General features: G+C 32.4%; 1 protein-coding gene and 1 long non-coding RNA gene across 2 annotated transcripts; one reads left to right on the top strand and one right to left on the bottom strand.

The window, feature by feature from the left end:
* Window positions 1–680: 680 nt before the first annotated feature.
* LOC135135669 (uncharacterized) lies at window positions 681–1,367 on the top strand. Its single transcript, XR_010281618.1, has 3 exons — window positions 681–922; window positions 975–1,196; window positions 1,260–1,367. It is a non-coding gene; the product is annotated as an uncharacterized LOC135135669 (long non-coding RNA).
* A 1,765-nt stretch (window positions 1,368–3,132) lies between these two features.
* On the bottom strand, window positions 3,133–7,028 carry LOC135135346 (carboxy-terminal kinesin 2-like). The gene is made up of 4 exons (XM_064064373.1): window positions 6,827–7,028; window positions 4,927–5,374; window positions 3,997–4,872; window positions 3,133–3,938 (listed from the first exon to the last, which is right to left on the bottom strand). The coding sequence occupies exons 2-4, from the start codon at window positions 5,363–5,365 to the stop codon at window positions 3,226–3,228; spliced, it is 2,028 nt and encodes a 675-aa protein (XP_063920443.1). The 5' UTR covers window positions 5,366–5,374; window positions 6,827–7,028; the 3' UTR covers window positions 3,133–3,225.
* Window positions 7,029–24,946: the final 17,918 nt, after the last annotated feature.

Consider the following 24,946-nt stretch of genomic DNA (forward strand, 5'->3'; position numbering starts at 1 on the left):
CTAGAATAACTCTCTTGTCATAAACAAAACCAAATTCTTTTGTTTCTAGTTTATTTAAAAGTTCTTTAGTTTTAGTTTCTCTGGTAGGTAATTCGATGATATTGTGCACTGATTTTCTTATGTTTGTTTTCTAAAATATTATTTATACTATCGGAGTTAATCTTTTTGGACGTGTCATAGTTTAATATTCTAGATCCTTTTATTTTACAAACAACTTTACCTGTATTAGCCTTATTATAACAATAACTCTTTGGACCTGATGATACCCATCAGTCAGCAATCCTGTATCCTGTTTTAAAAGTGTTTTTGCCATTATCTATATATACAATGCTATCTGTATCATAACATACTACAGCTTCTCCTAATATATCTAACATTTCGCACAATCTTAGTCTTTCATTTGCAGTTGTAAAAGCAGCTATGAATACATTGGTACTAAAATCGTTCTCTACATAGCAATAATAGTTATTTATGTACCAAGGGCACAAAGAAGATGTTTATATTCGAGGGCAACGTTTACAAAATCGAGGGCCTTTGGCCCGAGATTTTGTAAGTTGCCCGAGATTTATAAACATCAAGTTGTGCCCGTGGTGCATACAAACTTTTATTTTTCACGAGAAAATCTAAAAAAAAGACTAATTTATATAATTAATTCGTAAAAAAAAAAATTACGTGGCGTTGATTTTGTTGTCAAGGAGATTCTATGTTTATTGCAAACACGGCGTCTATTCACGGTGTCAACACGTATATTTTCGACCGCGGAAATGAATGAGGAAAATTGTGAAATTCCAGAAAACATTGTGAAGAAAGCCCAAAAAGCCAATGAAAATGTGTTACCTGGAACATCAGGATCCATATATGACAAAGAATACAAAATTTTCCTTAATTGGAAGATTAAGAAGTGGCTTACTTCCAAGAATTGGTGAGTTATTCTGTTTATAAAATAATTATTTAACTGTGTTCTTCATTTTTAGTCAGAAAAATATTCACCCAGTTCCTTATGGTGAAAATACTCGATGGTCAAGACAACTTTAAGAGTAAACGACAACATAGACATTTCTAATTATCATCGTTTGACATATTTCTATAAAAAAAACCCAAAAGGTTATGTGGCAAAAAAATCCCAAGTTTTGACTGGCGAACAAGTCATGCAATTTCTAAAAGATGCTTCCGACAACAGATATTTACTTCAGAAGGTAAACTAAGTTATTTTTTGATAATTGTAATTAATTTAAATACGAATGTTTTATGCTGTAAAGGTAGTTGGAGGATGAGTGAACACAATTCAAGATTTTTATATAATACGTTATTCGGTGCTAGCAGAATGGAAGCAGTGGCAGAAATAATTCCAATAGAGGCACCTTCGAAAAGTTTAAGTTTACCTGAATAGTTTGGTATGAATAGCAAGTTTGTAAATTGTAATTTGTATCTTCGTTATTAAATAAATTGTCAAAAAATAAATAAGTAGTTAAAAATAAACAATAATTTTTTTTAATTTTTGTTTAATTCGGTTTAGCAAAATAGGGCATAATGAGAGGGCGTAATAACTCTTTATGCCCGCTCATTGTGCCCCGGATATAAGATGCCGCTTTACGTTTATCAAATCATGGATATAAAACAAACATTATATACGAGTGAAAAATAAAATATATTTGTAAAATATTTTCATTTACATCATTTATATGTATATTATCAAGTCTATCATCTAATAAAATTTCATAAAATCTTTTAACATCTGTAACATTTTTGTTTCCCCCATATTTCGTCTTTGGCCAAATTTACCCCATAAAGAATTTAAGCATATTTTTGCTACAGCGATTATCAATATTAAAATTAAATTTTATATCCCTAATTTTTCGACTGAATGTCATAAGGTAACGTTTATCTTTTTTCAGTAACAAATGATTATCTACACACCATTGAAAGACTTTATCCATGGTAGAAGGAGACATGGTATAGGCATCCGATGTACCAATTTAAAAATCGTCTGCGCATCCATTTGTGACGTTAGGTGGCATCAACGAACTTGTGACTCTTGTGAGCTTCGCTAAGGAAGTCTAGGGAATATCAGCTTGAGTTGTGATTGCTCTGTCCAGTACGTCAATTAGTTGTCGGCTAACGAAAGTTAATGAAATTAATAATGATAAAAATGTAATTATTGAAAGTTGAACGGTCCAAAAATGTGGTTTCGTATCAATTTCGATAAATGTAGGACATCAGCAAATGCAAATACCAATTTGCTCTTATCTCTTGAGTGTTGAAAAGAGGTTTTTGACATATTTATGCTCAGTTCTCTCCATAAACCTAAGTTCTGCGATCACATCACACATACGACTGCAACAACTGAATAATCACAAATAAATTTTTGCAATTTAAAGAATGTATTTTAAATTTCGCGCTAATTTCACCCCACTTGACGTCACACCCGATGCGTATGCCTATACCATGTCTCCTTCTACCATGACTTTATCAATGCTTTGTTGCGAACGGAGGCAGTCATTATATCATTCAGTAACACAATAGATCTTAAGGTCATCGGCAAATTAAAAAGAACAGTGAAAAGTTTCTGAAGTACAACTAACCTCGAATTTCAACAGATGATCTATTATACTTAAATACTGATTAATTATTTTTCACAGGCTACGCAGACTTCGATAAACCACAACATTCGTTTTTCCTCATAGTAGAGTCAATCTGGGTATGAAACCGTGCATTTTGGATAACCAACAGTTTATTTTAGTCTCGTAGAGGCTCTACTACCCTTGTTTAGCACATGAGTTAAGTGGTAATTAAGTTCCTCACTTTCTACTTCCGGACCCACGTAATTTGCGCCACATTTTTTTAAAAGTAGTAATAGATCTAGATACTTTAGTGGTGTTGTGCTTTGACCACCATCTTGAAAATACAATACATGCAATTACATATTTTTTTTATATGTGTAACCACAGAAGAGGACGCACACACAAACATTTTTCCAGCTTAGTACCATGATCGAAAAAAGCTCCTCTAATAGGCCGTGTAATTTATTTTTAAAATAATGATGCTGGGCATGCTTTGACTGTAACTGTCATTCGTGTGGGCGTGGCAAACACAAACATTTATGAAATAATAGTGTACATAACTTTGTTAATAAATCGTTTAATGGACACTAAAACAGTAATTATGTCATACAACAATACACTACAGTTAATATATTAAAAAAATACATAAATATGGCTAGTTAATTTACTTTGGTGGTGGCATTGTACAATAAGTTTTGTTCTTCTTGGCAACCGTTTTAATTTCTTTTACTTTGGAAGCAAATCGTAAAGAATGTATGCTTTCCAAAAAACACTCCTCAAAAGGTGAAATATTAACCAACATTAATGTCTTAGAATTACCACCAAGACAAGACTGCAGCAAAAATGTCAATTTCGAGTTTCTGTAAGGGATGTGTTGATCCTTATTATGCAATGCTAACATTACATTTCCCAGTGTAGACAAACTCTTATTTATGTTTTTGGTTTCGTTCAGTCTTTCTGGGCCGCTTGTTCTAGCACTTTCAGAACCCGCCAAATCCACTAAATTTATCGACCCTGAATATTTCGCTTTGGTTTCCGCATTATACCCTTCGAGATGAATTTTAGTTATTGCATGAGATCTCGAACTGTGCTCATTAAAATTTGTCGCTGCAACTGCCCTGTTCTTCTGCGCTTCTTCCATAACAACTTTCAGTTCTTCCGCTGAGGAAATTGGAACGATTTCGAGATTGGTGACTGTTACCCCGCGTCCTTCATTGTAGTGCACTTCGTAATTGTGTGTACTATTTGGAACAAGAAGGTCTCGTATATTTTCATTGTATATTTCAAGGAAACTTGCTGACACGGTGTAGGTCCAATCCGAGGTTGAAAGTTTCTCAATCTTTTTGAAAATCAAGTCCACAGTTCTTGGAATCATGCCTGCACAGTAAATCATACGTTAATAAAACTGCTTACACTAACTTTAAATTCAGCTTACCAAAATCGTTCGACGACCCTTGCATTGTGTATGTTTTTCCAGATCCGGTCTGTCCATAAGCAAAAACACACACGTGGTAACCGTCCAACGCTGACTGAACTAACTGCGCCAGCTCTTCAAATACTTCGGCTTGATTAGCTTCAGGCGGAAAAACTTTATCAAAAGAAAACTCTTGTTTTAGATCGACGGGTTTTCCGCTGATAACACTAACGCTTTCTCGAGCTTTTCGGATTTCCAGGGACGTTTCGTTCGGGAAAAAGATTGCGCAAAGTTGTCTTTCTGTCTCTTCACTGGTGACTGGAGGCCGAACTCTGCAGAAAACGCGGATATTCCCTTTCATATCCTGGATGGTGTTATGCAAAGATCGTCTTAGGGTATCGTGCTCCTCTAAATCTTGCTTTAATTTCGATGTTAAATTTTCTAATTGTTGGCACCGATTTTCTAAACGAATGTTGTTTGATGTTGATTCTTGAAGCATGTTTTCGGTGCTAGAAATTTTTCGCAAGTACTCCTTAGATTCTTCTTCAAGTTTATTATAGGCTTCTGAATGGAGACGACATGCGGTTTCCTGCTGTGACAACTTTGTTTTTAAAGCTAAATTTTCGTTAAAAAGATCTTCTGCTTTCTGTTTAGACTCCTTTTCAGCTTCTATTAAGATGTTGTGTTCTTTTTGAAGACTTTTATAACTGTCTGCAAGACCTTGGTACTCTTTTCTATGTTTTACAACCGCTTCAATAAGGGAAACGTTTTCTTTAGAAACAGACTTGAGGCGATCTTGCAACTTTTCCTCGTTTTCCTGAATAACTTCTATTTTCTGGAGGTTGCGTTGGTTTTCGGTTCGGAGACCTTCCACTTCTTCCTCTAGTTGTGGTACATCTGTAAACATGTTCAATGACAAACTTTACCACAAAATAATGTCTATATACTGACTTGCAACTTTGCTCTTGAGTGTTTTGTTGTCCTCCAATTCCACGGTGTATTTTTTTTGCAATTCTAAGAACCTGGATTTATAATCCCAACTTGGAATCTTCACTTTAGCCACCTTCGGTTTGTTCTCATCGTCGTTTTTTTGCAAGGCGGGCCTTTTTTGTGCAGGTTTAGTTGAAGCTACTTTTGACAGCATCATCTTTCCTATTGTTATTGGTTTTGATTGCAGTGCTAACAAATCCGATGCAGACTTCGAACGACGTCGAAGCATAGGTCTCGGTTGTACTTTCGAAGCCAAGGCAGGTTGTTTTAGTCCGGTAGCCGATGCAGCAGGTCCAAAGGGCTTGTTTTCAGAAATGGTTGCCAGAAATTTCGGATTTATGTCCGCTTTCACGATCCTAGTAGGTGGTTTAAGGAACGATTTTGGTATTCTTGAGTCCATCGTTGTAAACTGTGAAAATGAAAAAAACTTTTTTTGCTATGGGCTGATAAGCATTTTATAATGTCACCATAAAATTTATTATTACAATGCCTATTGCCTAGAATTTAAGAAAAAGAAATTTAAATCAAAGAATTCGGCCGCCATCTTGAAAATAAGATATATTATTACAACAATTGCCCACAAATATTACTAATAACTTTTCAGAGTATCGTTAATAATAAAAAAGTAATCAGAAAAAACATAACAAACTAACATGAAAAAATATGTAACAAAATAACCCGTGCATTAAATCCCATTAAAAAATAGTACCTCTTCGTGTTTTTTTCTAGCATTTCCTTATAAACGATTACTATTTACTCTATTTTATAAGACCGTAAGCTGTATAAATCGTGTACTTGAAAAGTGAAAATTTCCATAATAAAATTTTGGAATAAAATAAAAAAATATATAAAAAACCTTCACTTTCTTTCTACCAAATCCACATCTTCTACATTTGAAAACCTATCATTCTTTGAGAAAAAAAAATATATAAACCAAAAAACTGTTTTTACAGAGTTCAATTTCGAGTCTCCTCAGTAAATTTTCAAAATTAATATTCCAATACAAGATTAAGTCAACCACGGCAAAAAAAAGTTCTAAATCTTGTTTGCTACAGTTAATTATAATTCCCCATTAGCCGTCTTACTTCTTGTCCCATTTCCATCCCTCATAAATCTTCCCTTTTCTCCGTTAGCTAACTAAATTTTAATTAATTCAATGCTTTACCTTTTTCGTTAACTATCAGTTTACCATCTGAAACTAGTTTACAACATAAGTGTGGAATCCAATAATAAATCCATATTCTTGTGTAGGATTGAAAACACTTTTAAACGTCCCCTAGTTGTTCAAATTTTCCGCTCATAACTTTTTTAGTATTAACATTACACCGAAAAGTTGTTAATAAAAGTTGTAAATAATTATATTGTGTACAAAATTACTCCTTACAAATTTCTTGCCAGACTTACGGTTACGGAGATAATTTAAAAAAATCACCCTTACTTTCAAGATGGCGGCTTATTTCATTGACGAAAGCTCAGTTTTGCTTGGTCTCTGCAATCGACTTTTTATATTACTTTGAAAGAAAAAAAAAAAAAAACCGGTTACAAAAAGGTTTGATGTTTTCTTGTATTCAGTTCTTTTAAAAAGGATTCGAATCAATGTTAACTTGAATGTCTGTATGGTGGGTATTTTAAAAATCTACTACATGATTGGCTATTAATGTCAGCTGTCACTAATTTTGTAATTTTTGTCAGGAATGTACAATATAATAACGAACTGAATTGTTACAGATATTTTAGTGAGCTGGATTGTAATTGAGTACAATCAGTGCACAGAAGAAATGTTATAATTATGGAACTAGAGCATAATATGTTAATATGAGATAATATTACGATAATAAAAAGATAACTAATAGTTACTTACGGATTCTAAAATATAACTTGGATAAGCGAAGAAATTAAGGTTGCACACGCAAATTCAGGGTCGTTGTCGTATACAATAAAACAATAATGTTAACTTAAATCACTTGTAAACTGTTTAAAATAATTCCCGGATTAAGAAACTTGAAAAAACGACCACAATCCACATAACCAAGCGCCACTCGCGCTGTCTAAAATTTACTCGAATTGTCGTTACGTCGTTGAAACTTTAAATTCAAAATCTCGAGCTGTGATTGGTCGACCGTGGTATTAGGCGTCTGCCCACCGAACTAGTTCACTGTGTAATATTGGTTGCATATGTAGATCATTTCGATATGTATTATAATAATGGTAATTTATTGCTGCTGAGTAGTTTATTTTTTATATAAAACAATTTCTATAATTTTATAAAAAAAATATATACAAGTGCCATCCCATTCGATGCAGAAGTAAAAGAATTAGAGTTTTCTGGTTTCACTAAATTAAAGGTTAGTTTACACGTTGCCAATGTCCACGCAAGCTGAAAATGCAACCCAAACTACATTTTCAGAAATTTTGTAGATTTATTTTTCAATTTATTAAAGAGATTAAACAAGTTTTGGCTTTTGAATATTATTGATTGTCAGAGAGTAAAATGTATTCAGTTGATGTATTCTTGGCTGCTCAGCTTAATGCAGAACATTTTCTTGATATAACGAGTACCAGTACGTACAAAACTGGAAACTTGTTTTGGAGAAAATTGTTGGTCGCCTAATCACCTCTTAAAAAACTTCGAGAAAGAAGAACTACAGGCGTGGTAAATGAAATCACGATTTTGGAATTAGTGAACAATAATCATCATGTAAACAACTAATAGAGCAGCAAGTATTAATTAATTTAGTATTATTACAAAAATTGAAATCCATAGATCGTCCGAAAAGACTAATCCTTTGAAATTTTTAGAAAACATAAAAAATTTTATCACCACTTTTACTAATTGGGTCTCTTTACGGAAGAAGCAAAATGTTCAAATCATGGTGGAGTTAACAAGCATAACTGTCATTACTACAGCCAAGACAACTCGCACTAGTTTAAAGAAGCACATTTTCAAACGTTTGGTGTGGGATCCTCGGGAACGAATTTATTGATCCTTATTTTTTTAGACATATGTACTTCCAACGGAAATTCTTGTTTAAATTTTATTTAAACTAATTTACCATTATTTATCGAAAACGTTAGCACGGTGCCTCTGCGCATTGTCATAGCGGGGTGCAGGATTAGCTTGAGTGGACTGAAAATGGTGTCTGTTAATCCTTGGCCACCAAACTTCAGTTGACAACCTAGAACATTTGGAAAATAAAATAAAAGAAACCACCATATAATCTATGTCATCAGATAGTTTAATGCGGATAGAGATGGGTTTCTGGAGTTGTTTACGGCAGTTGCGAATTTTTTTCATGGTAATTTGTCGTTCAAAAATAAGAATTTTTCAATTAAGCTTCGCCCTTCGGCTCACAACCAATAAAAAAAATCATCAGAATCGAAATAGAGCGGGCGGGCGGGCGGGCTTTATATTTTGCCTATTTTTTCTTAATATGTGTACAATTATTTCGACAATAAGAAACTTAAAACATGTCTAAAATAGTAAATTTTTCTTGTAATCAACTTAAATCCTCTACTACTCTTCTTATTAAATAAACGAATATGTATGAATCCTATATTAGGTAAAATACCACATTTCAGTTTTTTAATCTTGATTAAAATATTATGAGATACATTTTGTAAACCCCACTCATTATGCTTTGTAAAACGACGCTTTAATTATAATCACGATATTGAAATTTGTTGTTGACCTCAACATCATTTTATTACAATTATGTCGCTAATAATATTATTTTATTCAGTTTTGGCCACATTTATTTAGAGGCTATCACAACATTAAATCACAGTTGGTTGTTTGGAAACAATAATCACTGAAATTGCAACAAAGCGCTTAAATATTATTCGCAGCTTGTACCATGAAAAAGCAAACTGATACTCTGCTATTTGAAACACTGGAGCGACTAAAAAACCAAAAATAAACCGAATCAATTTAACGGAATGAACGCAACATTTTCCTTTGAGTTTTTCCGTGAGTCCTTTGATGGAAACAAATGTAATTTTAGATTAAGTACTTGCACAATAGAATTCTAGTAATTCCTGTTGCCTGTAATGTCGTTAGCCAGCGTGCAGTCAACGTAAAGTGGGTTGATGTTATCAATTTCTCCCAATAAGCCGCCATTTTCGAAATTCAACCGCACCAATGAAGGTAATGGAAGTGTATCTTTTGTGAGAAAATCGGCTCAGGTGTCCCATATGACCCGATGGCTTATGTTCTTTTATAAATTGAATCTTGTCGATACTGTTTCGCAAGTAATAAAAGCAGTACTACTGACGACGATGGAGCCAGGAAACTCTAAATGCGTTTTAGGGAGTGCACAGGTGTTCTCTTTTTTAAGTTAGATTTAATATTATTTCATATTTTTTATGTCGTAGTTAATTTTTTATTGTTTGAAAGCATCATATAACAGCGGCTCAAATGCATAACGTGCTATTAAGAACAAACTACCTTGTTATATAAAACTTGCAGGGATAAGAATGTGTTGTAATTTCGTTACGAAATTTGGACTACTTTTTGATTTAATATGAACAACCGATGTAAATATGTACCTATATCGGGCGATCAATTCGAGTCAAGCTTGGAAAGGATTTAGCACACTGATTAATGCTAAAAAATGTCAATGACGCGCTGTAGTCTCATCGTGTTGAAAATAACCTACGTAGTTCCATTTCATCGTCGTGAAGGTGAGGTATAAAATTTGTAAAAATTTTTTGGTGATATTTATAGCTCATATTTTTAGGGTGTGGATAAAATTATGCAACATAATATATACAAAATAAGGGTGACCTTGACTAAATTTATTTTCAATTCTATTCGAAAATGTGTATTCCAAGAGTACATGTTGAAATAAATGAAACAAAAAATTTTAGGTTAACAATAATGACATTTTAAGAAATTGTTTAGGGAAAAACGTCAATGTTGACGTTTATTTTTTTTTGTTACAAAACACACTAATTCAAAACAGTTTACCACATATGAAAATTGTTGGGTTAACTGTGAAATTTTAAATAAACCATAGTTTCATCTTCTCAACTTCTCAAGAATTTCATGTCGATTGCATTAACTCCTTTTTTTGTTTTTTTTTCGCTGTCTATATTTCATACTAAGCATTAGAGCTGGTCTTATTACCATTTCAATTTGTTTCGATATTTTCCTTTTTCCGTTTTTTTTTTTCATTTACCTGTTGAATTATTTTTCCGATGCTTTGTACTATTTTTTTCGTAAATATTTGTAACTCTGCACTTATTCTATTATTTTTCTTTGTAGTCTTATGTTATGCATTTTCTTTTCTCTTGAGATTATCATACTTGTGGTTTCTTATTCGAGGTGTATTTTCATATTTATTTTTGATATCTCCCTGTTTAAGACTTTAAAATTCGTTTCTAGATTGTCTGTTCTTTTTGATATTATGGTCAATGCATATCCACAAATATTGTTTTGTTCAGGTACATGGTTGCATCTGCCAGCACCCCACTTTTAGGTTTTTCATTGTCTTCTCAACTTTATTGCTTGGTCCAATACCATTGATTTATGGGAGTCGACTCAGCCTTTATCCCTGCTTCACTACCATCTTTGTTTTAAATTGTTGGTTCTGAATATATCTATTTGTGTTCTTTTTATATATTTCTTTTGTAGTTTTTATTGTTCATTAATCTATTTATCTTTTTTCTAGGGTTATCCACATCTATTCTCTTCTTGTACGGTCAATCGATTTTTCCATGAGTATAAATAACATGTATCTTTTTCTTCTTGTATAAATTTTTGCTTGTCTAATCATAAATATTATGTGTCCTTTTTCACTTCTCCACCCACATTGAGAGTTTTCTATATATTGGTTTTAATCTTTTTTTAATTCTCGTTTCATTATTTTTGCTAAGATTTTTCCGGAGATTCTCTTGTCCCGTTTTTTATATTTCATTAATTTTTCCAAATCTTGTGTTATCTTTATATTCTGTATTATTGCATTTATTCGATTCTTTGATTGTTCTCTTCCTTTTTCTGTTATATATTACATACATATTTCATAGTTTTTGTGGTTATATTATCTCTCCTCGGTGCTGTCCCTAATTTTGTCTTTCGTGTGGCTTCTAATAATTCTTCTTATTATATTATTTCTATTTTATGTGATTCATTCTGCTCCTCCTGTTTTTTCTTTTCATCTAGGTCATTCTTCAACAATTCTTGGAAATGTTTTTTCATCTGTCCGTTATTTTCTCTTATGTTTCTATCTTTCTCTTTTATGTTGGTAATACCACTTATTTTTTTCTTTGTTTAGCTGTTTTTAAGTCTTCCGGAAAATAGTGTTTGGTTTCCTCTGTAATTTTGGGTCATTTCTTTATTGTCTACTTGATTTTTTTTTTGTCTTTTTTTTGTATGCCTCATAATCTAATAGGCTTTTTGTGTTTATATATCCTTTTCATCTACCTTTTTTTTATTCTTTGTTTATATTTCTATGGTTTCTCTTCATCTAGGTCATCCTTCAACAATTCTTGGAAATGTTTTGCCATCTGTCCGTTATTTTCTCTTATGTTTCTATCTTTCTCTTTTATGTTAGTAATAGTATTTATTTTCTTCTTTGTTTCAGCTGTTTTTAAGTCTTCCGAAAAATAGTGTTTGGTTTCCTCTGTAATTTTGGGTCATTTCTTTATTGTCTACTTGATTTTTTTTTTGTTTTTTTTTTTGTATGCCTCATAATCTAATAGTCTTTTTGTGTTTATATATCCTTTTCATCTACCTTTTTTTTATTCTTTGTTTATATTTCTATGGTTCACCATTCTGTTTTCTTATGTTTTTGTTTGTTATTCTTGTAGTGCTACAGCTGCATCCAGCAAGTTATTTTTGCATTGGTTATTTTTCTCGGTATTTTACATTTTTTTGCTGCTTTATTCCGTCTTCTTTTTTTACTTTTTCTTTCATTATCTCTATTTTTACCAAATAGTGATCACTTCCTATTTTCGCTTCTCTTTTTGCTTTTACATTTTGTACGACTTCATTTTCTTAAATTTAGTGTTCCTTATTTCTAAATCTGCCACTTAAGCTTTCCATTATTATCACATTTTCCTCTGCCCCATCCACTACTTTTTGTAGTTCGCTATCGAGCTTATCTTTAGTTTCTTTTGTTGCGTCTTCGTTTTCTCAAATATCATTTCTGTCTTAAAAATTCTTTTACTTATAGTCTTCTTAATGATGTTCTTTAACTTATCTGGTGTTATTTTTAATCCTACCCCTTCTTTCGCTCTTTCCTTTTTGGTCTACCTCGGACCAGAATATCCTTAATGCAATTTTGTACCTGCTAAGATAACGCTGATTTTGGCAAATAACATACGCTTTAAGAAAAGAGAGGATGGGTGGGCGGGGCTAGTAGCTGCTAAGATAAGAGTGATTTTGGCAAATGAGATCCCTCTAAGAAAATAGAGGGCGGATGGGCGGGGTTAGTACTTGCTAAAATAATATCGATTTTGGCAAAGGACATACCCGTCAAGAAATAGAGGGCGGGTGGGCGGGGCTAGTACCTGTTTAAATAAGACCGATTTTGGCAAATGAGGGTGGGTGGGCGGGGCTAGTTCCTTCTAAGATAGGAGTGATTTTGGCAAATGAGATACTCTTTAAGAAAAGAGAGGGCGGGTGGGTAGTGCTAGTACGTGTTAAGACTGGTTTTGGCAAATGACATAACTTCCACGAAAAAAGAGGGTGAGTGGGCGGGGCTAGTTCCTTCTAAGATAAGAGTGATTTTGGCAAATGAGATACTCTCTAAGAAAAGAGAGGGCGGGTGGGCGGGGCTAGTTCTTGCTAAGATAAAACTGACTTTCGCAAATGACATACCCTCTAAGAAAAGAGAGGGTGGTGGGCGGGGCTAGTAGCTGCTAAGATACGACGGATTTTAGCAAATGACATATTCTCTAAGAAAGTAGGGGACGGGCGACTGGGGCTAGTACCTGATAAAATAAGACTGATTTTAGCAAATGACGTATCCTCTAAGAAATTTAATTAAATTATTATAAGAAAAGACACTAGAGGCTCCAAAACAACAAAAGTCTCCCAAATTCAAACAAAAAAAATCCGACACTCAAGGCTTTTCAAAATTATAAAAAATAAAACATTAAATGCTCAAAAGATTTTTTTCAAGTTCATCCAGCAACAAAACACCAGACTCCTTTAAATTTATCCGGAAAGAAAACACTAGGGGACCTAAAATTAACTGCTAACATTTTAAACGTAGGGTTTTGAAAACTTTGACAATTTTTGATACGTCAAACATTTTTAACTGCTAAATATCTTTACCCCACTTTATATTTTATGATTTTTTCACCAATTCCTCTTCTCTTTCTTTTGTATTGTGTGCATTACAAGTTACTATATTTAACGTATTTCGTTTGTTCGCCTTTTGCATTTGTAACAGATTATTCACAACATATGAATGTTGTATGGGTTTGCTCCATTATCTCTTTCAACATTTCGAATATTCTCTGGATTTTTCTTATTTTTCGATCTGTCCCTCCTCTCCTTTCTTTGTAGAGACAAGGTTTCTCGAAACTTTGTCGCACATCGTTTGAAAGAGTTGCAAAAATTGGGATAGTCGACGATGTTGGAAATTCTTGCCGGATTTCATCCCAAATCGCTTGAATAGAGCACTCACCGTTTACCTTCTGTTCATTTCGAAAATACGACTTAATCATAAACGCTGTCTGCGGCATGGGAAATGCCAATTTCTAATGTAAACAAGGCGGTAACTATAAGCAATATAACAAGAAAAGTGAGGTTAAGTCAGGTCAATTCAGGTCAGGTCAGGTCAGGTCTCTTTTACTTTAAATTTAATTATGTCCTTTAATTTATCTGGTGTTCTTTTTAATCCTACCCCTTCTTTCTCTGTTCCTTTTTGATCTACGTCGGACTAGAATAACCAGTATTCTTAATGTAATTTTGTTATATCTCAGGGTTAGGACCTGCTAAGATAAGGCTGATTTTGGAAAATGAAATATCCTTTAAGAAAAGAGAGGGTGGGTGGGCGGGTTTAGTATCTGTTGGGATAAAACTGATTTTGGCAAATGACATACTCTCTAAGAAAAGAGAGGGTGGGTGGGCGGTACTAGTACCTGTTAAGATTGATTTTGGCAAATGACATATTCTCTAAGAAAATAGAGGGCGGGCGGCTGGGGCTAGTACCTGCTAAGATAAGACTGATTTTAGCAAATGACGTATCCTCTAAGAAATTTAATTAAATTATTATAAGAAAAGACACAGGCTCCAAAGCACTTTCAAATTCATTCCAAAGAGGAAAACCTAGAACCCCAAGGTTGTTTTAAATTTTTCAAAAAAAAAACGGGGTCCCAAAATGAACTCAAAAACAGGTCACGTCAGAATTTTCCAAAAATAGTACACCGAATTCCCCCAAATTATTTTAAATAATTTACGAAAAAAACCTCCATGATAATATACTATGGGTAAACAAGAGTCTCCCGAATTAAAAAAAAATCAGACACTCAAGACTTTTTCAAAATCATAAAAAATAAAACACTAAAAGCTCAAAAGATCTTTTCAAGTTAATCGAGCAACAAAACACCAGACTCCTTTAAATTTATCCGGAAATAAAACACCAGGAAACCTAAAATTAACTGCGAATATTTTAATGTTTCATAATTTTCTTCATCTTTCTTTTATACTGTGTGCATTACATCTTACTATATTTAACGTATTTCGTTTGTTCGCCTTTTTCTTGTTACGTTTTTTATTCATTTCCTTAATGGATGAATATTCGTTCTATTTGCCTAACTTCGCTTCTTATTACGTAGTCCCTTTGGGTTCGCTTGTTGTTTTCCTTTAGACTATTTTTTTTCCACATCTATGACAATTTTTTGGTGTTTAATTTTGACTTCTCTTTCCGGTGCGGCTGCTTGTTTCAATTTTTTAACGTATTTCATATTCCTTTTTGTCGATTCGTTTTTTTCCTTCCATTGTCATTTCGTTTGAATATTTTCTAGAGCAATCTTGCGTGTTTTTGGTCCTGTCGTGATTGTCTCCTACTTTTATTTCTGATTTTTGTGTTTCTTAATTTTTCTCTGTCGTTTGTTTCTATGATCAATCCAGTTAAGATTAACTTGTTTCTTGTTATATCTTTTTCTAAGTTCTCAATTACCTCTCATTCTGCATGTCTTATTCAAGATTATAGATATAGTTGTTCTTCATCAACTCTGTCAATTTATCCATTCTGTTTCCTTCTTCCTCATGTTTGTCTTTGTTCGGGGTTCTTATCAGCTTTTTATTCCTTTTGAATACATCCTCCTGTTTTTTACTCTCCCTTTTTCTTTTATTTTCCTCAGATGAGATTCATCCATATCCCCTTATCACTCATTATTATTTTAAATATTAGTATAAATGTTTTCAAAATATTGCTCTTCAAGTTGCATACGATAATTCAATTTCCTACGATACATGTCGTATATTTTCTGGATTTCTCTTAATTTTCGACCTGTCCCTTCTCTCCTTTTGTTTGTAGGGACAAGGTTTTTCTAAATTTTGTTACACATCGTTTTAATGAATTGCAAAAGTGGGGATTGTCGCTGATGTTGTTGGGAAATTCTGACGTAAAATTTAAATCAAAGTAAAAAATTAGTTTATTTTAGTTTTTGCCTTTTTGGGAGTCTATTTCAGATATGAAATTTACAAAATTATAGGAAATTAAGATGAATTTCAACTGCCAACAAAATCTTCTTGCTAAAACAGGCGGTTTCTTGAAAATTTTGGTAATTTATAATTGATGTTTTTGAAATTTTTATTTCTCTTCGCCGTTCAGTCGGAGTTCTGCACTCGGTCTAGCAAAATAATTTTAATTAAATTTTGGGTTTTTCTCAGTTTCGTGGCAGCGTGTTGGCATTTTTAATCCCACGCAGTTAACATTTTGTCAGTGATATACCGGACAGGTTCGAATTTAATTAAAATTTAAATATTTTGATGAAAAACATTAGATTTTCTTGAACGTTTGCAACACACAATCCGTGCAAATTGTTTCAGTCGGCATAAATTCGTGCGTAGCAAAAAAATCCCCTGCTCAATTATTACAACGAAAACCCAGCGAATCGTGAACCGCCCTTAAAAACGACGAACATGCCTATTTTCCTTTCTTATATACTCTAACGAATTTAATTGGAGTTGTGTGAGAAGTAAAAAAAACAAAAGGGAATGTATGTGGCAAACTAACCTTAACAAATCAGTTTCACACTTGTCTGCCAGAACTTTTAGAAAGCTGCGTAGTCACTTTTATACCACTTCCTTTCGTTCCAGTACATTAGCCACAATCTGTTTTCAGTTATAGTTCCATTCAACTCGACCGGCCTTCATAACTTTTCCTGAATTACAGTGCAGCATCCTTGCTGAAAACTAACGCTGTACTTGTTGAGCAAATCATGTACGATGTTCATACACGGAGTAAATCGAGAACAAATGCTCCAAATAGCGACCGGAAGGGAGTTTGCAAGCAAAGTTTAATTACTACGGAAGAAGCTGTATTAAATATTGTATGCGTCAAATTAAATCTACATAAGTTGTATTTGAGCTGGCAAAACATCTACGGGGTTAGGTAGTCTAGAACTTGGAGCATTTTAGGAGTGTTAGGATTTATACTTTACATGATTAATGGATATCAGATTTGATGTTCAAAATATGCAGCAGATTTATTGCTAGATACACGAATCGTGTAGAAGAATGAAAATAGGAAACAGATAGACAATAATATTGCGGTTTTGAATTAAAACAAGGCAGGGACGAAATTGTTGGCACAAAATGGTAGTGGATTAAATAGTTTGATATTGGAAAAAACCGTTTATTTCGGATTTTCGTTCTTTATTGACACGCTTTTATCAGTTTTACTTATTATGGTATCGATTTAAAACTTTGCAAAGATGTGTAATTTGGATGACGATACAATAATTTGGTACTATCGAGCAGTGGGTATCCACTCTAAGTACTATCTAAATTTTGACATGTCACAAAATTTGAGCGCAGTCGTACTCTTGACAGTAGTGACAAACAAAAGTCGTGTGTGAATATAGTAGAACAGGCATAACAGATGAAAAAATAAAAAGAATTGGTCGAAGATTGTTTCTATAGAACTTCACTCACAAATTTTATAAACATTTTGCAATTTTTGTTTTCTGATAACCTTTATAAAGTAAAAATCAACGGCGTAAATAACACTCCAGCAGCTTTTTTGACATGAATTTTTCAATTCTTCAATTTTTCATTTTTTTTGTCTTCAGTTTTTCAATTTCGAGTTTTCAAGTTAAAATTTTTCAGTTTTTCAATTTTTCAACCTTTGAATTTTTCAATTTTCTGATTTCTAGATTTAGATTTAAATAGGTTTAGATGTTTGTTGCGGTTTTTTATTTTCTTTATTTTTTAAACTCTTCTATTTTTCAATGTTTCAATTTTATAGTTTTTTGGTTTTTCAGTCTTCATTTTTTCGGTTTCTCGTTTCTTCAGTTTTAGATTTGCGATTTTTCAATTTTTTATTGTTCTTGTTTCTTCAACATTTAGATTTGCAATTTTTCAATTTAAAATTTCTGGAGTTTTCAATTTTTAGTTTTTCAATTTTTCGTTTCTTTAATCTTTCACAATCAAATTTTCGATTTGCAGTTTTTAATTTAAGTTTTTTATTTTCTTTATTTTTATGATTTTTCCATTTTTTAATTATTGGATTTTAAAACTATTTCATTTATTTGATTTTTCAATTTCTCAATTTTCAGTTTTTCAATTTCTCGATATATTTTTTTCTTCAATTTTTCGATGTTTCAATGTTACTTTTTCTCGACAATTTTGAGGACTATAATTTTTCGATTTTACATTTTTTTTAATCCAGTTTTTCGATTTATAATTTTTTTTCTATTTTTAAGTTTCTCGATTTTTCGTTTCTTCAGTTCTTCGATTTGCACTTTTTGGATTGTTAATTTTTCCAATTTTCAACTTTTCGAATAAAAAAATGGTAAAATTGTAAAATTAAAAAATTAAAAATGTAAAACGAAACAGTATAAAGTGAAAACTTTGAAAAATCTAAAAATTGGATATTAATGTACTTGAAAAATTGAAGAAACGAAGAATTGAGAAATCGAGAGATTAAACTTTAAAATTGGACAAGTGTAGAATCGAAAAAACAAAATATCGCAAAATCAAAATAATTGAGAATTAAAAAACTCGGAAAATCGGATAATTGAGAAATAAAAAAATTGCAAATTACAAAAATTTAGAAATTGGAAAATCGAGGAACTGAAAAAACAAAGATTGAAAATTTGAAGAATTGAAAAACAAAAAATGATAAAATCGAAAGAAACATTAAAAAATGTGAGCAATGAAAATAGGAAAAATTGTGATTTGAAATCGAGAAAATGGTAATTAAAAAATGGGATAAATAAAAAATCAAAATCAAGAACTTGGAAAATGGAGGAAACGAAAAATTGAAAAATCGAAAAATTAATAAAAGTTGAGAAACTGAAAAATCAAAAATGCAAAAATGAAAAAGTGTAAAGTGAAAATTTTAAATAATCTAAGAATTGAAAATCAAGAAAGATTAAAAATTGAGAAACTCAAAAATCGCAAAAAAGCAAAATCAAAAGAACGAAAACTCGGAAAATGGGATAATTGCGAAATCCAAAAATTGCAAAATTCAAAAATTTAGAGATTAAAAAACCTAGGAACTGAGAAATCATAGATTGCAATTTGAAGAACTGAATATAAAATTTAAAAGAAAAATTATAAAATCAAACTAAACATTGTAAAATTAAAAAGATAAAAAAAAAAACGAAAAACTGCGATATAAAATCGAGTAAATGAAAATAAAAATTGAAAATCAAGAACTTGAAAAATACCTTAGAGGAACCGAAAAATTGCAAATTAAGAACTTGAAGAATCGAAAATTTATGAAACCGAAACATCGAAACGGAAAAACTGACGAATTAAAAAAATGAGGAAACGAAAAATTGTGACATAAAAAATTGGTCGAAGGTAAATAAAAAAAGAATTTTTGGAAAATTGTAAGATTAAATTAACCCTTATAGGCTAAAAATAGAGATGCCTATGTAAGTGCTAAACTAAATATGCGTGTATTAGTGAGTTTTTCCATTACAAAATGACACGTAGATCAACAAAATGGAGTGAGTCATTCTTGGTTTAATCAATACAATAAACTGCCCCATTCATTAATACTTTTGTCACCCTCTATAGATAATTCTAAAAACTATGAGCGTATTAATAAACGACAATCACAGAGTCATGATGTTTTGCATATTTCAGAGAATTCGGAAAATGTTGAGATGACGTCATCAATTTCTTCGGACCGGACTAAACGAATAAATTTTGATTAACGATTTACCATGTTTGTAAAATCTCAGAATCAATCGGTTTTTGAGTCTCAAAGTTAAATTGCAATACAAACAAATTTACTATTTTAAATTTTGGAGATGACGTGTTCAAATTTTTGGTGGGGATTATTTGCCAATTTTTGGTTGTCGTTTTACCATCTACATGATACTCTTAATATACATACAAACTTTGACAACCATCGGCGTAGTAGTTTCGAAGATCATCTGTCTAAAAGAAATCCGGACAGACAGAAGACAGACAGACGGACGGACGGAAACGGAGAACTAAAATTTCGTACTCTAACTTACGCTCGGGAAGTAATAACTAATAAAAGGAGGCTATGTTAAAAATAGATATGTAGTTATAAAGAAAAATTCAGTGAACGAAGCTACAATAGTCCGCTCAAAATAGTTAGTTTAGTTATCTTTCGGAAAAAATCAAGTATTTCTGACTAATTAGTTTCTTGTTGGACCAATACTGGACACAATAGAATTAGGATGCAGCCAATTAAGCATGAATTGTTAGTGAGCTTGCAATATTCAACCGACCCAAGTGATCGTGTAAGTAAACATACGCAGCCAATAACCTGCATTATTGTTACATGAAAAGCTAATATCGCATTATTAACACCCCACTTAACATTATCTTGAGGTTGAAACGCACAGATCGCACAAATCTAACATATAAATTTGACCATTTGACGGTCGGGCATTATTCGAATTCGATGGCCGATAGATAATTCTGCCTTGGAGGTAAATAGCCGGGAAAGGACTGGAACGACGTGGTCAAAGGGTCAATACCGCAATGTTAGAGCTTCACACGGCGGTTTTCTAGGAACAAAATTAACTCTCTTGGACGTTACATCTGGACCTCGTTAATATAAAAAGAGATCCTGGGCCCCGTTTCAATGAAATTGCAACATTTGCCGGAATTTATCGGTCCTTAGACTGAATTATCTTCGACGAAATTAAATCTTATCGTCAAAAGCACTGTTTACAGATTAGGTTTCTTCGTTTTGTTCTCCACCGCTGCGGGCTTTAAGCGAACTGGGACATATTTGAATAATCGCTTAATTCTTGAGATTTGCGGATTCTTTTATTTCATTTTTTAAAGAAATTTACATAATGCATATTATCGGAAATTAGCATCTCGTTGTTTGAAGCGTACGTCTCGAAATGGATGTGTCAGCAAAACTCGACTTCTTATTTGAAAAGAGCTCTTTTGCGATTCGTTCTTACTTTATGGATTCTTTAGAATTTCAGATAATATTGCGAATAAAGGCTACGTTACATTAACTGAGGTTCATAAAACGTGCTTACACTTTCCTGAATTAAAGTGCCTGGATTAAAAATTCGTCGGAATTTTATGCATCACGCAAAAATTTAAGTTGAAATTCATTTAATTCATTTTTTCTTGAAAAATTAAAAAAAAAAAAACAATTTTAGGGGCAAAATTGTTACATTTTTGACCATCATAATTAAAATTCATAAATGAATGGATAGGTACGTATGTATATTTTATAAAATTAGGTAGGATTTACCATGCGAAATTTTGAGGTGGGAATAATTAAACAAATTTTGGTTAATGTCTTACCATCGTGTAGAACCTCCTGAATAAGAGTCAGAGCTCAGAAGATGTCTCCGTGATCCCTTGATTTAAAATTTTTTTTTAAATGCTCCACACTTCTGAAAAATAACACTGTTCGATAAATCTGTTTGTCCATTCCAAACAGACGCAGAATCCGACCTGAAAATTAACTAGATCGATTGAAAAAAATTAAAAAAATCGAATCGTAAAAACCGGACCAAGGAAACTTATGTCGTTCCGGACTTATAGGCCGTGAAATTTTAAATTTGATTTTTGAATATGAGTTAAAGAAATATTTGGTTTAAAATAGTGAAAATATCCAACAATTGATGCCAGAAACGGACTCAGTGGTGTCAGATGAATCTAGAAATCGAATTTCAGGGAGGTCGGATTTTTTTTAAGTTAATTTTTTCGATGGAATCGTATTATATTTTCAGGATTGTCAAGCTATCTAACTTTAAACGGACTCCGATTTGCCTGAAGAATGCCCTGTTTAGTAATTCGACCCTCCTAAATAAGAATCAAAGCTCAAAAAACATCTCCGGGTCCCCTTGATTTTTTTTTTAATTTTTTAAATGTTCAATACTCCCGAAAAGTAACACCCGCGATATATCCATATGTCAAGTCCAAACGGACGTAGAATTCGGCCTGAAAATCAACCAATACGTCTAAAAAGCTTCAAAAAATCGAATCATCAAAACCGGAACCTGGAATCTTATGCGATTCTGGATTTATGGGCCGTCGAATTTTAAATTTGGTTTTAGAGTATGGGTTAAAGAAAGATTTCATTTGAAATAATAGTAAAAATATTCAACATTTGAGAAACAGACTCAGAGGTGCAAAATTATTGTAGAAACAATTCCACTCTGATCGAAATTTTATTTTGACTTCACTTTTTCGATCATATTATATTTTAAGATTATCAAGCTATCTGACTTAAATGGTCTCCAATTTGGCGTAAAATTGGTCTCTTTAGTAATAAGATCCTCTTGAATGAGAAGCAGAGGTCAAAAGACGTGTCCTTGATCCTGTGTTTTTTTTTAACTTTTTAATTGTTCGACAGTTTCAAAAAATTATAGCGTCCGATGAGTTTATTTGTAGATGCCCAAGGGACGTAGAATCCGACCTGAAAATCAACGGAATCGACTAAAAAAACTTCAAAAAAATCGATTCGTGAAAACCGGAACCCGGAATCTGTTGCTGTTTCGGATTTATGGGTCGTCAAATTTTAAATTTGGTTTTTGAGTAGAGATTAAAGAAAGATTTTATTTAAAATAGTAAAACTATGTAACAAGTGATGCCAGAAACTGACTCGGCGCTGTAAAATTCGTCCAGAAACCAAATTTCAGTTTAATCGATTTTTTTTGACTTAATTTTTTCGAAGGGTTCGTGTTATATTTTCAGGATTGTTAAGCTATCTCATTTAAATGGACTCCGATTTGCCTGAAACTTGTTCTCTTGGTAATTTGAACCTCATGAATAAGAATTAGACTTCAAAATATCTCTCCGGAGCCCTTGATTTTTTAAAATTTTTTTTTATTGTTCGACAGTTCCAAAAAATTACAGCTTCCGATTAATCCGTTTGTAGATTCAAAACGGACGTAGAATCTGACCTGAAAATCAGCCAAATCGACTAAAAAAAGTTAAAATAAATCGTGGCGCGAAAACCAGAACCTAGAATCTTTTGCCGTTTCGGATTTATGGGTCGACAAATGTTAAATTTGGTTTTTGAGTCCGGGTTAAAGACAGATTTCGTTTAAAATAGTAAAACTATGTAACAACTGATACCCTGAAATTTAGTTAGCGTTGTAAAATTCGTCCAGAAACCAAATTTCAGTCAATTTGGAATTTTTTTTGACTTAATTTTTTCGAAGGGTTCGTGTATATTTTCAGGATTGTTAAGCTAAGTATCTCATTTAAAAGGACTCCGATTTGCCTGAAACTTGCTCTCCTTAGTAATTTGATCCTCATGAATAAGAATTAGACTTCAAAATATCTCTCCGGAGCCCTTGATTTAAAAAAAAATGTTTTTATTGTTCGACAGTTCCAAAAAATTACAGCTCCCTATTAATCCGTTTGTAGATTCAAAACGGACGTAGAATCCGACCTGATGATCAACCAAATCGACTAAAAAAAGTTAAAATAAATCGTGGCGCGAAAACCGGAACCTGGAATCTTTTGCAGTTTCGGATTTATGGGTCGACAAATATTAAATTTGGTATTTGAGTAGGGGTTAAGGACAGATTTCGTTTAAAATAGTAAAACTGTGTAACAGTTGATGCCAGAAATTTAGTCAGTGTTGTAAAATTCGTCCAGAAACCAAATTTCAGTCAATTTGGAATTTTTTTTGACTTAATTTTTTCGAAGGGTTCGTGTTATTTTTTCAGGATTGTCAATCTATCTCATTTAAATGAACTCCGATTTGCCTTAAATTTGCTCTCCTTAGTAACTGATTCGTTCTGGATAAGAATCAGAGTTCCAAATATATATTTGGAGTCCTTGATTTTTTTTTTAATATTTAGATTGTTCAACAGTTCCAAAAAATTGCAGCGTCCGATAAATCCATTATTTGTAGATTCCAAACGTATGTAGAATCTGAAAATTAGCCAAATCGACAAAAAAACTTCAAAAAAATCGATTCCTGAAAACCAGAACCCGGAATCTGTTGCCGTTTCGGATTTATGGGTCGTCAAATTTTAAATTTGGTTTTGGAGTAGGGATTAAAGAAATATTTTATTTAAAATAGTAAAACTATGTAACAATTGATGCCAGAAACTGACTCGGCGCTGTAAATTTCGTCTAGAAACCAAATTTCAGTCAAATCGTATTTTTTTTTTGGACTTAATGTTTTCGAAGGGATCGTGTTATATTTTCAGGATTATCAAGCTATCTCATTTAAATGGACTCCGATTTGCCTGAAACTTGCTTAAACACTCCTGAATAAGAATCAAAGTAGGCATGTGTCTCTGGAGCCCTTGATTTCTGTTTATTTTTTAATTGTTTGACAGTTCCAAAAAATAACAGATCCCGATCAAGCCGTTTGTAAATTCCAAACGGACGTAGAATCCGACCTGAAATTCAACCAAATCGACTAAAAAAAGTTAAAAAAATTGTGGCGCGAAAACCGGAACCCGGAATCTTTTGCCGTTTCGGACTTATGGGTCGACAAATGTTAAATTTGGTTTTTGAGTACGGATTAAAGACAGATTTCGTTTAATATAGTAAAACTATGTAACAATTGATGCCAGAAATTTAGTCAGCGTTGTAAAATTCGTCCAGAAACCAAATTTCAGTCAATTTGGAATTTTTTTTGACTTAATTTTTTCGAAGGGTTCGTGTTATATTTTCAGGATTGTTAAGCTATCTCATTTAAATGGACTCCGATTTACCTGAAACTTGCTCTCCTTAGTAATTTGATCCTCATGAATAAGAATTAGACTTCAAAATATCTCTCCGGACCCCTTGATTTTTTTTTATTTTTTTTTATTGTTCGACAGTTCCAAAAAATTACAGCTTCCGATCAATCCGTTTGTAGATTCAAAACGGACGTAGAATCTGACCTGAAAATCAGCCAAATCGACTAAAAAAGTCAAAATAAATCGTGACGCGAAAATTGGAAACTATAATCTTTTGCCGTTTCCGATTTATGGGTCGACAAATGTTAAATTTAGTTTTTGAGTACGGGTTAAAGACAGATTTCGTTTAAAATAATAAAACTATGTAACAATTGATGCCAGAAATTTAGTCACCGTTGTAAAATTCGTCCAGAAAACAAATTTCAGTCAATTTGAAATTTTTTTTGACTTAATTTTTTCGAAGGGTTCGTGTATATTTTCAGGATTGTTAAGCTATCTCATTTAAATGGACTCCGATTTGCCTGAAACTTGCTCTCCTTAGTAATTTGATCCTCATGAATAAGAATTAGACTTCAAAATATCTCTCCGAAGCCCTTGATTTTTTGTGTTTTTTTTTTATTTTTCGACAGTTCCAAAAAATTACAGCTTCCGATCAATCCGTTTGTAGATTCAAAAGGGACGTAGAATCTGACCT

The sequence above is a fragment of the Zophobas morio genome, unplaced genomic scaffold, assembly GCF_036711695.1.
Source record: "Zophobas morio isolate AGI-343-1 ecotype UQ-CSIRO unplaced genomic scaffold, CSIRO_AGI_Zmor_V1 ptg000024l, whole genome shotgun sequence".
In the NCBI taxonomy this organism is placed as follows: Eukaryota; Metazoa; Arthropoda; class Insecta; order Coleoptera; family Tenebrionidae; genus Zophobas; species Zophobas morio.

Excerpts from the sequence above, each read along its gene's own strand:
- LOC135135346 (XM_064064373.1), bottom strand. The coding sequence starts at position 5,365 with ATGGACTCAAGAATACCAAAATCGTTCCTTAAACCACCTACTAGGATC. Across the intron at positions 4,873-4,926 it reads ACTCAAGAGCAAAGTTGCAA|ATGTACCACAACTAGAGGAA; the intron begins GTCAGTATATAG and ends ACATGTTTACAG. Across the intron at positions 3,939-3,996 it reads AGGGTCGTCGAACGATTTTG|GCATGATTCCAAGAACTGTG; the intron begins GTAAGCTGAATT and ends TTTACTGTGCAG.